The sequence below is a fragment of the Neovison vison genome, chromosome 8 (assembly GCF_020171115.1).
Source record: "Neovison vison isolate M4711 chromosome 8, ASM_NN_V1, whole genome shotgun sequence".
Lineage (NCBI taxonomy): Eukaryota > Metazoa > Chordata > Mammalia > Carnivora > Mustelidae > Neogale > Neogale vison.
In genome coordinates, this window is record NC_058098.1 from 93,816,483 (window position 1) to 93,831,226 (window position 14,744).

General features: G+C 50.4%; 2 protein-coding genes across 7 annotated transcripts in view; both read right to left on the bottom strand.

Annotated features, from left to right (window-relative positions):
• SFXN5 (sideroflexin 5) overlaps window positions 1-10,546 on the bottom strand; it is a 110,497-nt gene extending 99,951 nt beyond the window's left edge. For 2 of the 4 annotated variants that reach the window (XM_044261379.1, XM_044261374.1), the window contains exon 1: window positions 10,428-10,546. In XM_044261379.1, coding sequence (XP_044117314.1) covers window positions 10,428-10,529 — 102 coding nt within the window. In that variant the 5' untranslated portion in view covers window positions 10,530-10,546. Of the gene's footprint in view, window positions 1-402; window positions 710-10,427 lie in introns of those variants that run through there. The other 2 variants (XM_044261376.1, XM_044261375.1) reach the window with 1 other exon arrangement.
• A 1,833-nt stretch (window positions 10,547-12,379) lies between these two features.
• The window catches only part of RAB11FIP5 (RAB11 family interacting protein 5), a 36,228-nt gene continuing 33,863 nt past the window's right edge, over window positions 12,380-14,744 (bottom strand). For all 3 annotated transcript variants that reach the window (XM_044261381.1, XM_044261380.1, XM_044261382.1), the window contains one exon: window positions 12,380-14,637. In XM_044261381.1, coding sequence (XP_044117316.1) covers window positions 14,434-14,637 — 204 coding nt within the window. In that variant the 3' untranslated portion in view covers window positions 12,380-14,433. The remainder of the gene's footprint in view (window positions 14,638-14,744) is intronic.

Here is a 14,744-nt window from a genome sequence, read left to right on the forward strand (position 1 = left end):
CTCTCTCTGTGTGTCAAATAAATAAATAAAATCTTAAAAAAAAAATAGTCGAACCATGTTAGATTCCTGAATGTCATAACTCTACTTCCTAGACACTGAATGTTTGTGCCTCTCCACCAATTCACATGTTAACCTAACACCCGAAGTGTTGGTATTTCAAGGTGGGGCCCTTTGGAAGCAGTTAGATGAGGGCAGAGCCCTTATGAATGACATTGGTGCCATTGTGAGAGCCCCCGGAGGGCCCCTTGGCCCTTCTACCATGTGAGATCTCAGAAGACGGCTGTCTATGAACAGTGAATCTGCCAGGCCCTTGAGCTTAGACAGCCTAGCCTCCTGAACTGGGAGAAGTTCATTTCTGTTGTTTATAAGCCGCCTAGTCTATGGTATTTTTGTTATACTCACTCGAGGGGATGAAGACAGCAATCTCAGAATGCCCTCGTTCTTATGATACATGAAAGTAGTCAGGGATCAATGGATATAACTCACTCTCAAAGGGCTGAGAAAAATTACTTGTATAAACACAGCGGGCAACAGTGCAATCTGGAAAGTGAATACTTTCATGTGAGTTCTTTTCTTTACAGACTGAAGATGTCCTTGATGATATCATGGATATTTGCTCTGTTTCTAGACCTTCTGATCACCTGTAGACAAAAAGAATAATAAAGGAAGTGCAACAAGAATGTTAAAAACTGGTGGACGTAGGCTAAGGGTATATGAAAGTTCTCTTTATTCTTACTGCAACTTTTCTGTAAGATCAAAACTGTTTCAAAATAGAAAGTACAGGGGCACCTGGATGGCTCAGGCAGTTGGGTCTCTGCCTTTGGCTTGGATCATGGTTTCAGGGTCCTAGGATAGAGCCTGCATAGGGTTCCCTGCTCATTGGGAAGCCTGCCTCTCCCTCTGCCTCCTCCCCACCTTGTACTCTTTCTCTCCTCTTCTCAAGTAAATAAATAAAATCTTAAAAAAAAAAAAAATAGAAAGTACAAAATTGTTTTTAAATTAGATGAAAATATATTAAAATGTTAACAGGGATTGACTCTGGATAACAGGAATATGGATGATTCCTTCTTTTTAAAATGAAATAAAGAGAGATGCCTGGGTGGCTCAGTCGGTTAAGCTGCTGCCTCCAGCTTGGGTCATGATCCCAGGGTCCTGGGATCAAGTCCTGCATAAGGTTCTTTGCTTGGCAGGGGGCCTGCTCCTCTCTCTGCCTCTGCCTGCCACTTTGTCTGCTTGTGCTCTCTCTGACAAATAAACCTTAAAAAGAAAAAAAGAACCAGCATTCTGTATAATATATAGAAGTAATAGTCTATTTTAAAAATACATACTTAATTTAAAATACTATCTACTCTATTATTTGATTACAATCTCCTGAAGGAGGTAGGCTGTTGGGTGTTCCTTCCGTAGTCTCATCCTGCCTGGATCCTCGTCTCCTGTCTCACACCTAGAAGGGGCTCCGGCCACATCCCTGGCACAAGAATGAATGAGTGGGCAGGTAAGACACCTATGGCCCAGAGGCTGCCTGGAGGGGATATAGCCCAGGCCAGGCTTCCAAGGGAGACTTCCAAGGGAGGCTAGGACTTGAAAGGGCCAATAGGGTGTCAGTTAGTGGCCCAAGTAGGGAAGAGAAGCAGCAGGGGCAGAGGGGAGGGCCTGGAAGGAGAACAGCCAAAGTGAAGCAACCTCCTAAAGATGGTCCAGTGGAGACTTCTAGTCTCTGACTGCCCTGTGGTCTGGCGCTGTCCTCATCCTATCCTAGCCCTGCTGGCCCCCTGTGTCACTCTCCACCATGGCCACTGAGAGTGTTCTAGGTAAAACACTTTGCTCCATAGATATCCTCATTGCCTTCTGAGCTGGGCTCAGGGAACACCACAGTGAACAAGCATTCGAGAAGCTGAGTGCATCAAGCAAGACAAGTAAACAAGTCACTACAAAATGCTGTGGTCAGACCTTAAATGAAGCATCATAAAGCACAGTGAGGACACAGATGACTTCTTCCTGGTGAGTCAAGGAGGCTTCCCGGAGGTGCTGGCATGGGTGCATGGATGAGTTTACCAAGCAGAGAGGGGTATCCAAAAACTGCATCAATGTCAACCAAGAGGAGGGACTGAAGTATGATAGATGACATTTTAGAAAAAGAAGGCAAGGCCAAGAACAGATAGGGTCTGCCTGGAATGCTCTGATGTTTTTAAAAATAATAATAATAATAATTCATATAGTGCCTAGTGAACAAGCTGTATTACTGTATTCATTCAGTCTATATGCATTAAATACCTACTGTGTGCCAACAGCTGAGCTGAGAAGTGTAAGGTGAACAAGGTAAAGATCCACCCCCAGCCCAAAACAATCTTAGCACCTGGAAGAAAATTTCAAAAAATTGGGGTGCCTGGGTGGCTCACTGGGTTAAGCCTCTGTCTTTGGCTCAGGTCATGATCCCAGGGTCCTGGGATCAGGCCCCACATCAGGCTCTCTGCTCAGCAGGGAGCCTGCTTCCCACCCACCCCTGCCTCTCTGCCTACTTGTGATCTCTCCCTGTCAAATAAATAAATAAAATCTTTTTTTTAAAAAAAAGGAAAATTTCAAAAAATTAAAAGAAAAGCAACTTCACCAGACTTTTGTGGTTTTATTCATTCATTCACCAATGAGCTCCTGAGGACCTACTGTGTGCTTAGCACTGCGCTGAGTCCTGGGGTATAGCAAGGGGCTGCCTGACCGGGAGAAGGAGGAAGAACAAATTGTGGATAATGCCTTGATTTCCAGTTAAATACTAAGGCCTATTAGTTAGGACAGGGAAAACAAGAAGCATATGACTTAGTGGAGGGAAGACCAAAGTTCTTTGCTGGTCATGTGAGTTTGAAATACTTAAAGGACCTTCTGGATTTAACATTGCAGTAAATACTGGAAGCAGAGACCTGAGATTCAAGAAAGGGGTTCTGAGTCGTAAATGTTAAGCACAGATGATAGTGTACTTATCCAGTCAGCCTCAGACCCCCCCGCCCAGGGACAAAGTTACATCTATTGACTCACTGCAGTGAGGGAGGTCATATAGCAGAGGAATCTTGGGGTGCATCACCAAACGGGGGGAAAATTGAGTTGGGATTTTCTGGGCAAAGATGGAGGAAAATTTAAATGACACGGTGCTTTTTTTTTTTTTAAAGATTTTATTTATTTATTTGACAGACAGAGATCACAAGTAGGCAGAGAGAGAGAGAGGGAAGCAGGCTCCCTGCTGAGCAGAGAGCCCGATGCGGGTCTCGATCCCAGGACCCTGAGATCATGACCTGAGCCGAAGGCAGCGGCTTAACCCACTGAGCCACCCAGACATCCGTCATGGTGCCTTAATAGGCTCAAAGCAAAGCAAAGCAAAGAGATGAGGAAAGGGGTCCATCTAGGTCTAGACTGAGAAATGGCCACAGATCTTGTTTCCTTAGAAACTATAAAATTAAGATAAATGTGGAAGGTTGTGTCCAGAAATGGCTTATTTAAAGCACTGCACTTGGGTTAATCTGAGTCAAAGTGCCTTAGCCCCACCTCTCAAGAGGGGAATGTTTCATTCCTACAGATATATTATTATTTTTTAAAGATTTTACTTATTTATTTGACAGAGAAACAGTGAGAAAGAGAACACAAGCATTGGATATGGGAGAGGGAGAAGCAGGCTCCCCACTGAGCAGGGTGCCCAATGCAGGGCTCAATCCCAAGACCCTGGGATCATGACCTGAGCTGAAGGCAGACACTTAATGACTGAGCCACCCAGGCTTCTCCCCCCACCGCCCCCCTGCCCCCCACCCCACCACTAGTATTATTTTAAAAAGCAAAGTTTCTGGCAGCTTCTCCTGGGGAGAACCACTAATTCTTTGTAGGGAGGGGGTTTCTCTGTCTGTCATTCCAGACTGAAAAATGGCAAAGAAGCGTTTCACTTTCTCAGTCTGGGTTATTTTTATTTTCTCAAAAGTTTAAACTGTATGGCCTTTTTTTTTCCCCCTCCAAAATTCAGCCCCCATCTCTACCCAATCAGCCAGTGGATGTTTTTCCTTCCCTTTTACATCACCGGAAGAATGAGTCAGCCAAGTGATTCCTTCTCCTCCCCTTCACAAGAAAGGTGAGTCAGCTCATTCTCAGCAGGACCTGCGGCACAGACATTCCCACCTCCGTAGCCGCTGGGGAGAGCGGGCCTTGGGAGCAGCAGCCAAGGGCCAAGGCCTATAAGAAACTGGCAGCCCTCCAATAAATATACACCTAACCAGACCTCTAAGTCATAACTCTTCCGGATCAAGAATAAAATAGGCACTGAACCTATAGCCCAAAGGCAGAAAAGCTAGGCGGGCTCAGTACCCCTCAGCCAGGCTGCACGAGGGGACACCCGGGCATCCCCAGATGAGGTCTTCTACCCAGGAACTCAAATTCTATTGGCTGGGGTGGGCTCCAGGCATCAGTGTCCATGGAAAACCCTGCCCCAGTGCTTCTAACATGCAGCAGGGACTGAGAGCCACTGGACTAGAAGGTGTTGACCTTGTCCACGGCACAAACTAGCTCCAGGCCCAGCCTTGGAAACAGTCACTGTCCAGCCTATAGGATGCAAATGATTAAAACACGTAACTTCCTGCTGGGTTCATTCTGGAACTGGAGTTCAGGCAAACTATTGAAGAAACCTCCCTACCATCTCCCAACTTTCAGCCCACACACATCTCTCACCCTGGGAGTGAAGAGTGCACTTTCCTGCTCCAACCAGGAGCCCCATGCACCCGCCTGCTCTGCTGCCTCGGTTTATTTCCAAACTTCCCGTGCACACACGAAGCACGCTCACAGCCCCAGTTAGCTTTGCAGCTAAGTGACTCTCCCAAAGAAGCCAGGAAGTTTAAAAACAAAACAAAATGAAAAACAACTCATTTCTGGGTAGACTGAAACACAGATGGGAAGAAGCACATGTGTTTGCTCCCGGTCTTCAGACCCGACTTGCCAAAAATGGTGTCTGGGCCCAAAGCAAGTTCAGGAGAGCAAATGAGCAGACAAGTAGGAAAGGGAGCACAGTCAGGTCACAGAGCTTCCCCGGAGCTGTCCTATTGTCTTCCACCCCTTTGCTAGACAATATGGGGTAGTGGTTAAAAGCATGGACTTGGGGGCACTTGGCTGGTGCAGTTGGTTAATCACTGGATGCTTGGTTTCAGCTCAGGTTGTGATCTCAGGGTTGTGAGCACAGAGCTTGCTTAAGATTCTCTCTTTCCTTCTACCCTTCCCCATTCCTCCCTCCTCTCTCTCTCTCTCAAATAAATAAATAAAATTTAAAAAACAAAACAAAGTATAGACTTAAAGTTTATAGGAAGCACAGGGGGCAAAAGAACATGTTAAATAATACCACAGAACTGCCATCAGTCACATTCAGAATGAGGGAAACCCTACAAGACAAATAAGACAAGAGAGCTTCTCCAACAAATAGAGGAAGAAAAGAGAGAAGGAGGACCAATAGATTAGAAGAGACTTATCAGTCAAATATAATGTGTGGGGCTTCCGGGTTCCTGATTCGAACAAACCAATTATTTAAAAAATGATGAGACAGGCTTGCCTGGGTATCTCAGATGGTTAAGTGTCTGCCTTCGGTCAGATCATGATTTCCAGGTCCTGGGATTGAACCCCATGTCAGGCTCCCAGCTCAGCAGGGAGTCTGCTTCTCCTTCTCCCTCTGCCTCTCCCCCTGCTTGTGCTTTCTCTGTCTCTGTCTCTCTCTCAACTGAATAAATAAAATCTTTTTTTTAAAAATGATGTGACAATCATGGAAATGTGAATAGCTCAATGGGCTGGATGTTGGTATTCCCCCTAAAGTCACACGTTGACTCTTAACCTCCCCAGTGTGAGGTGAAGTGATGGAATTAGGTCATGGGGCCTTTGGTAGGTGCCTTCATGAATGGGATTAGTGCCCTTATAAAAGAGACTCCAGAAAGATCCTTCTACTCTTCTGCCATGTGAGGCTATACCTAGAATAGTCTATGAACCAGAAAGCTGGCTTTCATCAGTTGCCAGCACCTTGATCTTGAACTTCCAGTTTCCAGAACTGTGAAAAGTAAATTTCTACTGTTGGTATGCTACCCCATCTGTGGAGTTTGTTAGAGCAGCCCAAACAGACTAAGACAAACTGTGACTTATTTGATGATATTAAGGAATAATTATTTTAGGTGTATTAATGGTATTGTGTTTATTAAAACAAATTTTAAAAACCCTCTGATACCATGTGAGAAAGAAGGTACATCACCTCTGTGATATTCTTCCCCCAAAATGCCTAACCCCAGTCTAACCATAACTGGACCAACCCAAACTGGGAGATACCCTACGAAATACCTGACCAGTACTCCTCAAAACCATCAAGGTCATCAAGAACAAGGGAAGTCTGAGAAGCTGTCACAGACCAGAAGAGGCTAGGGAGACATGACAACTAAATGTAATGTGGGATCACAGATGGGATCCTGAAACAGAAAAAGAACATTAGTATAAAAAATCAGGAAATCCAGTAAAGTCTGGAAGTATAGTTAATAGTAATGTTCCAACACCAGTTTCTTAGTTTTGACAACTGTACCAGGGTCATATGAAATGATACTATTAGGGGAAATAGGGTGAGGGTTATACAGGAATTCTGTTCTCTTTTTGTCTTCTGTAAGTCTAAAATTATTCAGAAGTAAAAAAATTGATTTTAAAAAAGTCCTTATTTTCTAGCGATATCTGCTAGCAGTTAAAATGAAATGATGGGCGGTCTAGGCCTTGCTTTAAAATAGTTCTTTCATTGGGGCGCCTGGGTGGCTCAGACGGTTAAGCCTCTGCCTTCGGCTCAGGTCATGATCTTGGGGTCCTGGGATAGAGCCCTCCATCGAGCCCTCCATGGGGCTCTCTGCTCAGCAGGGAGCCTGCTTCCCTTTCTCTCTCTCTGCCTGCCTCTCTGCCTGCTTGTGATCTCTGTCTGTCAAATAAATAAATAAAATCTTAAAAAAAAAAAAATAGTTCTTTGGTTGGAGTGCACCTGGGTGGCTCAGTCAGTTGGGCATCTGCTTTAGGCTCAGGTCATGATCTCAAGTTCCTGGGACGGAGCCCCACATCAGGCAACCTGCTCAGGGCTCCCTGCTCAGTGGGGAATCTGCTTCTTCCTCTCCCTCAGCCCCCCCCTCTGCCTGTGCTCTCTCAAATAAATAAATAAATAAATAAATAAACTCTTAGAAAAAAAATAAAAGAATTCATTGGTTGGGACTGGGGGCATATATATGAAATGAGGCTAGTCTCACAGTGGCCATTGTTGATGCTCAGTGACGGCTGGATCTTTGACAGCTGTCTCCACTTCTGCATGTCTGTAAACCTTAATAAAACAAACAAGCAAGGATCCTGGAGAGAGACTGCCTCAGAAGTGTTAATCTGTCCGTGTGCTGCAGGTTCGTTACCTATCATATATGGGATGATTGTACCTGCCTCACAGAGTTGTGAAAATTCACTGAGTCAACATGCCAAAAGGCTGGAGAAATGCTTAGCTATTCTCATCATCTTATGGGAGGAAAGGTGGTCACAGACCAAAGCCCAGCAAGGCAAGTCATCTTTCTCCACCCTCTGACACTGCTCAACGTCCTGTCTCCCCGAGTCCTCCTGCACAGAGATCGTTGAAGGATGGAAGGAAGAAGGGCTCTAGGGCAACACTAGCGAGTAAGCAAAGACCTCTGCACCCAGTCTTGCAACAAGCGATGAGACTAGCTGGGGACGGAGGGTGGTGTCCCTGGTGTGGGCTCTGGGAGTTAGACCCTGGATTATGAGCCACTCAGGGTTCAAGTGGCTGAAAGCAGCTAATGTGGTGGAAAGGAGGGCTAGCAGGGGAGGGGTTCTGATTTCAGAAAGTAGAGGTCAGCAGGGGCAGGCCATGCCGGCCTTTGGGGCCCTTCCAAAAGTGAGCTCCTTATCTCAGAAGAAGGGGAAGCCACTGGAAAATGTTCAAGTGTGCAGTGGGGGTGGCGGTAGGGAGGGGAGGGAGTCACCCGATCAGACCTGCATTGTTGAGACTGCCAAGGGGAAGAAGGAAGCGTTGGAAGAGGGCCAGAGGGAAGCAGGGAGAGCTGTTAGGCTTCCATAGTGGCTCAGGATGTAGATAATGGGAGCTTCATCTAGGATTCCAGCAGGGGAGGCCAGTGGATTTGAGAGCTGTTTTAGAGAACACTGGGCCTCTGGCTGTGTTTGGAGGGTGAGGGCGAGAAAGGGAAGTATGCAGGGGATTTGCAGGTTTCTTGGGAGTCAACTGGGTGGCAGTTGGGCTGCCTGCAGAGCGGGGACGGTGTGGGAGGAGCAGGAGGTGTAGGGGGGCGGGGCAGGGTGCAGAGAGAAGTTCCTTAACAGGGACAATCACCTCCACTGTGCTTTATGCAAGTCACTATGCTGGAGGAGGGGAGCTTCCAAAGCAAATACCGCAAACGTTTTCAGTGCCCTCAAGATCGGTGCCAAAAAAAGATCCACCAGCAATGGCTGAGTGGAGGAATCTCAAATGTGCGTTTATAGCTCCGGCGGTGATCACAGCAAAGGCCTCAGTCATTAAAGCCACTGTGAAGTCTTCAATAACTGTGCGTTGTGTGACTGAATGTCCCAAAACAGGTATCAGAAAAAAGACAACCCACAAACCTTTATTCAGCCATTATTATGCGTCTAGCCCCACCTTGGCATAAGACGGAGACAAGGAAGGGCAGGATTAGCCCCCTCCCTCAAAAGATGCACACAAGGGTTGAGAACAAGTAACCACACATGAGTGTTAGAGGAACACAGGACAGACCGTCACTAAAGGCTGACCTAAAAGGATCCCACTTGGGGTGGCCAAAACGGGGGGCAGGATTGAGTTGGTGACCTGGTCCCACCAGGGGGAATATCACACAGGAAGAAGGCAGTAAAGTGCTTCCAGAGAAGGGGGGGCCTGCCTGATCCTGGAGGCGTGAGTAGAAAGTGGAGGGCGGGCTGGGAAAGGGGGACAGCCAATGAAGGGTCACCAGAGTCCTGGGAGAGGCGCCCCTAACCGACTCACAGTAGGGGGGCATCCTACACTGGCAGGAGGATGCCAGTCTTGCCTCGGACAACTACATGCTGAGATGGTTTATTCCTTTAAAGGAATTTAAAGTCCTGTCTTAAAAGTGGGGACATTTTCTCACTCTGAAGGCTCAGGGGACAGTTCCTTCATTACCAGCAAAGCTTGGTGCACCACTTTCCTGGCCCCAGTCCCTCTCCCACACAAGCACCACCACCAAGAAAACAAAAACACAAAACACAAAGCACCACCGCACCGACCTTTGCAAAATTTCCTTTCTTCCTGCAAACTTCTGTCTGTCTCCGCTGCCCCCCACCCAAGGCAGGGCCGGTTCGCTTCAGCCGAGCCTCTTTGCCCTTTTCCTAATAAAGTCCACTTCCTCGGCGTTTGAGGCAGTGGAGGACCGAGGGTACTAGGCGGCCCGAGACGTGGGAATGGCCCTTCCAAGCCTTCAGCCCCGGCCGCACGTCCGGGCTGTGGGTTCGATCCCCGTCTACGTGGCCGTGTCGGGGGTCCCCGACTAAAAGGGCCACTGTCACCGTGCTCCGAAGAGACCGAGAGGGTCGGACAGAGGCAAGCTCTCGGCCGCGCCAGGGCCCGGGCGCCAGAGACCCGCCTCGGAGGTCGCACGGGAGGAGGGGGCTGAGGCGGCTGCCGGGGACGGGGACTCTCGCTAACAGCCCGCGGCCCCAGGGGATGACACAGCGTTTCCTCCGCACCCCGGCTCTCCCCGCATGTCCTCGTTCCATCCCCGGCAGGGCACCAGCCGGCCGACTCGCTGCGTCAGCGGATCCCCTTCTGGAAAGGACCGGGGTGGCCGGGGCCGCGGGGACGGCTCGGCTCGTGGCCCTACACCATCGCGCCCTGCGGACCTGGTTTGGGGGTCGAGGGCTGGGAGCATGACCGCGGGGTGCGGACGCTGCCCGGGAGCTCCGCCAGCAGCTCGCAGAGAATGTCAGTCCCCACCCACGGAAAGTTAGAAGGCATCTCCGCCACGCCAACTTATCATCCAGAGCCGGAGTCGAACTTTCCGCCGGGAGTGGCGGGCTGCACAGCCCAAAACGACCCTGCAGCAGCCGCTCGGACCCGGACGCCCTAGATCCCGGGCCGCGACTGGCCGCGACCAATCACAGAGCGCCTCGGGCGGGAAAGGCTGGAGGGTGCGGGCAGCTGAGGAGTGACGGCACCAGCGGCCAATAGGGAACTAAGGTGGGAGTCCTCGCCCATCCTGCTCACCAATGGGAAAGGGCTGGCTGGGGCCGAGGTCCCCGAGGCAATAGCTGCAGGCTCCCGGGTGGCCGCGGGTCGGAGACCCTAGGACTAAAGGGAAATGGGGAGAGGAGTTGGCTCGCCCTCCCTGGGCCACCCGCCGACCCTCAGACCATAGCCCGGTCCTCACCTGCTGAAAGCGGGGTTTGCCCAGTTGGAAAGGAGGTGCATCGGTCGAGGTGTTAGCGGCACTAGCCGCCGCCGACGATGCTGTGGTCGCTGTATCCGCCATGGCCACTGACGCCTGCAATCTCCGGCCCTTTTAAAATGTCCCTCCTCGGCCCCCGCCACAGCTGCTCCTCCCGATTGGCCATAAGCAACCGCAGCGAGCCGGAGGCGCAAGGGGTTGTGGGGAGCGTAGTTTTTCCCGTCACGGGGGTTGACAACCCTAGACTGCGGAGAGTTGCACCGACTCAGACCCAGTCTCGGTTCCTGCCGCCAGATCTGCAGGGCTCGGCAGCGTGGGAAGAATGTGCGGGTACGACTCTAAGGTTCCGACAGGGGGCCACGGGGCTACCCCTCGCCGGTTACCTGCCCCTAGAAGTTTAGTTACTGCGAAGGGCATCGCTCCTGGGGCGCTAGCCCAGAAGAGCCCTCCCTACTCAAGCGAGTCCAACCGGGGACCAGATGGGCAAGGACTCCAGGATATGTAGGGTTAATCCCGGAAAGCTTTCTGCAAGGACTTGCACTGCGGAATCCTCACGCAGTTCCTTCTGTGGCTACCTTGCCCCCTCCCCTCGTGCTGTCCAGCCATTCTGACACCCAGAGCATGCTGGGCGCTCCCCGCCCCTGACCCTTGAACATTCTGAACCCAGAGAACTCCGTAACTTTTTATCTTTGCCTGACCCCTGCTCTTCTGACCTCAGCCTACACATTGCATTTCCCGATCCATCACCCTACTTCCCCGTAATCCACTTCCGCTCCTATAGTACCCAGCACTTTTTTGCAGCCTGGGTACTTACAGTTACTTATGGTTCTGCGTATGTTTCCTACTGTAAGGTCCATAGAACAGGAGGTGTTCTACCGCTGAGTCCTCAGTGCCAGGCTTGGCAGGGTTTGCAGCAAGGACTCAAATATTCGCTGACTGTGTGAGTTAAACAGTGGGAGCTTCAGAGCCTGGGCAGGTTCCACTTTATTTGTCCAACTAAGGTAGATCCATCCCCAGTCTAATTCCCAAGCAGGAGTGAATTGGGGGCGGGAAGGGGGGTTCAGTAGTGTTTATTAGGCACTACAAGGGCTTTAGGTAAGAGAGAGCAGCACATACACAGGGCAAGACACCAGCAAGGATGATAATAAACCTACTTATGTAATATAGAGTAGAAGATTCCTAGCTGAATTAGCTGGCCAGTGAGCCAGGATAGGGGAGGGGAGGAAAGCAGTCTGTTTTACCCAAGAGGACAGTAGAAATATTTTTGACCTTAAGGAATCCCTTTAGGGGCGCCTGGGTGGCTCAGTGGGTTAATCCACTGCCTTCGGCTCAGGTCATGATCTCGGGGTCCTGGGATCGAGTCCCGCATCGGGCTCTCTGCTCAGCAGGGAACCTGCTTCCTCCTCTCTGCCTGTGTCTCTGCCTACTTCTGATCTCTCTCTGTCAAATAAATAAATAAAATCTTTAAAAAAAAAAAAGGAATCCCACTTTAGGTCTTCTTCCTCTCATGGTGAGGTGGTGAGGTGCAGCATTGGCTCGTGCCTGCCCATGTCTTTCTGGACAATGCACCATCTAAAGTAGTCAGTTCCTCATCTGTCAACAAGAACCATGAGAAACAGACTATTCCTAAAGCTAGAGAGTGGTGCTCACTAGCCATGAAGAATCATTTGTATCTTGGATTTGTATCTTTCCCAGCCAGACTAAGCGGTCTCAGAATAAGAATCAGGTCTTTTATCCTCTGTATTCTCCCACAGTATTCAAGGAATGTAGGTCTCTTGGCAAAGACAAGACTGAGTCCAGGCCACTGGGCAATGCTGTGCTGCCCCTAGTGTTAGTACAGAGGCAGTGACACTCCAAAACCCCATCACCTGCCTTCTCCCCCAGAAAGCCTCCTTTTCATACATTTATCAAAACAGGAACACCACTGAGCCACCTGCAGTATGGGAACTTTTTATTCTTCATAAAGTGCTCAAAACATGAAGAACAAGCTCTTTATAAACAAGAGTTACAACTAGGAAGACAAACAGCAAAGCAGAACTGTGCCTGCTCTCTGCCCACCCTGCCTGCAACTCTCCACGTTGTGGCCAGGAGCAGAAACGTCCGACAAGAACCTTGGGCTTCAACTCACAACTCTCCTGAAGACATCCTTGCCCTGGGCATTTTGGAGGGCCATGGTCAAGGACGAGCAGAAGATCAGGGTCAGGGCTGATAATGAGTAGAGCCCGGAAGAATATGTAGTAGAAGAGGTCTCCCCTTTCCCCCAGAAGAGATACCTACCCTACTCCCAATGACCCCCCAAAAACATGACCCAAGACCTGCACACCTGTGGACACTTTCTCAGCTTTGATAAGTGATCCTTAGGGTAGGTAACATTACAGGGACTTTCCCCTCATGTGTGTGTGGGGGGGTCCTCTGCTTCATCCTGGCAGAAGACATCACCCATAGTGCACATTTCCTTCCAAGGCTTTCAGAGAGATCCCATAGGCCCTCTCAGGAAGAAAAGAGGTCCCAGAGGAGCTTTTGCCTCCTTGCTGGGTCAACAGTGTCCTCCTTTAGCACCTCCTCACCCCAAAACCTTTGTTCAAGCAGGGTACCCCAAGTCACTAAAGGTTCCCTGCAGATGCCATGGGAAGCCTGCCATATTTGCTGCAAGCAAACCAGGGGCTGGGCCAAAGGACAGACACTTCATTTCAAAGTGCACTGCAACCAAGCCAGGCAAGGCCACGGGCAGAAGGGACAGGCTGGGAGAGCAGCTAGCAGATGACGGAAGGGCAACGAAGGCTTTTTCCTAAGTATAGGCAGAATGGGACCTCCTACTTCCAGAATGTAGTTGTTATCCCAGGAACCTTCTCAGTTGGGGTTGAGGGACGAAGAGAAGGTGGCAGGAACATTAAAGGAGCAGTGACAGCTTCGCCAGACCCTTAACTGAAATTAAGGGCACAGGGCACAGCAAGGCTGACCCATCCTCCTTTCCCATACCCAGGGCCTGACAGATCTGGCCCCATGTGCTCAAGAGGGAGGGAGGGAGGACACTAAACGGAGAGAGAGAGAGGTCTACATCCAGAGGTTCTTGACCCCACCCACAAAAGGCACATTTTAATTGGTTTCCAAAAGTTCAAACCCCGCAGCAGCACAGAGTTTTGGCATCTGGACAGGCAACAAAAACAAACATGGAGGGTTGATCCCCAAACATAAGCAGCCCAAAGCCCCGAGGCCTGTGGAGGAGCCCACAGCCCAGAGATGTGCAAGGAGTGTTCTCCCCACCCTTTCCCCAGCTTTCCATGCATTCACATGAGAGATGCTCAATGGGAAGACCAGAAGAGGAGGGCGGCAGGGGCCTGGAGAATCCACATCTCCATCTCCCTTCGTCCACATGTCCCTCGCTCTGCCAACTGCTGGAACACACAGAATCGGGACACAGCAGAGACAAGACCAAATCATGCTCCTTGCTCTCAAGGGAACAGATACAAGGCTCCAGTTACCTAGAACTGCAAACTGGGCAGCCTGGTTCCTGCCACAGCCCCAGTAATGCTAGGAGAGCCCTCTAGGGGCTGGACACAGACGACAACGGGGACAAGGGTTTAGCCTTGGATGAAATGACTGTTGTTGTGGGGTAATAAAGTGCGTCCCAGATGCCATATCAAATTGTTGCTCACCCCGGCTCTGACTTGAGGGCTGAATTCTTTGTTCCAATTCCCTGGAGCCCCCAAAACTAAGGGACATGAAAATAGGCAGGTGGGGAAGACCCACGGGGGGTTCCCAAAGACACACGAATTGTACATGGAACTTGATGCCTGCAATGGGATTCCCCATGGGCCCCTCTTCCAGCAACCCTCACAGAGGCAGGAGGCAGGGCGAGCAAGGAGTGACAATGGAGGACAGACAGCAGCCTGCCCGGGTGAGAGTGAGTTCAGTGGGAGTGAGGGAAGCGCAGGCCCAGTGTGGGCAGTGGGTCCACGTGACCCTCCCAGGGGCGGGGTGGGGAGGGCTACTTGGGAGGGTCAGGGGGGATCTGCAGCAGTGTGGGTGAGGTCTCCATGATCCGCACCAGCAGCCGGTCAATGTAGCTCTCCAGCTCCTGCACATGCTCGTCCCGCTGGCTCAGCTCCCGCTCCCGCTGCAGGAGCAGGCCGATGAGCTCGTCGTGGGTCAGGTGGTAGTACTTGGCTGACTGGTCCAGCACACCTGAGTCCTGAGGCCGGGGAGGACAGTGAGCAGGGCAGCCTCAGGCCTACCTGCCCACCCACCCAACAACACCCAGGTTTCACCCTATAGGCCCCGGAGCGGCCTCTGTCTCCA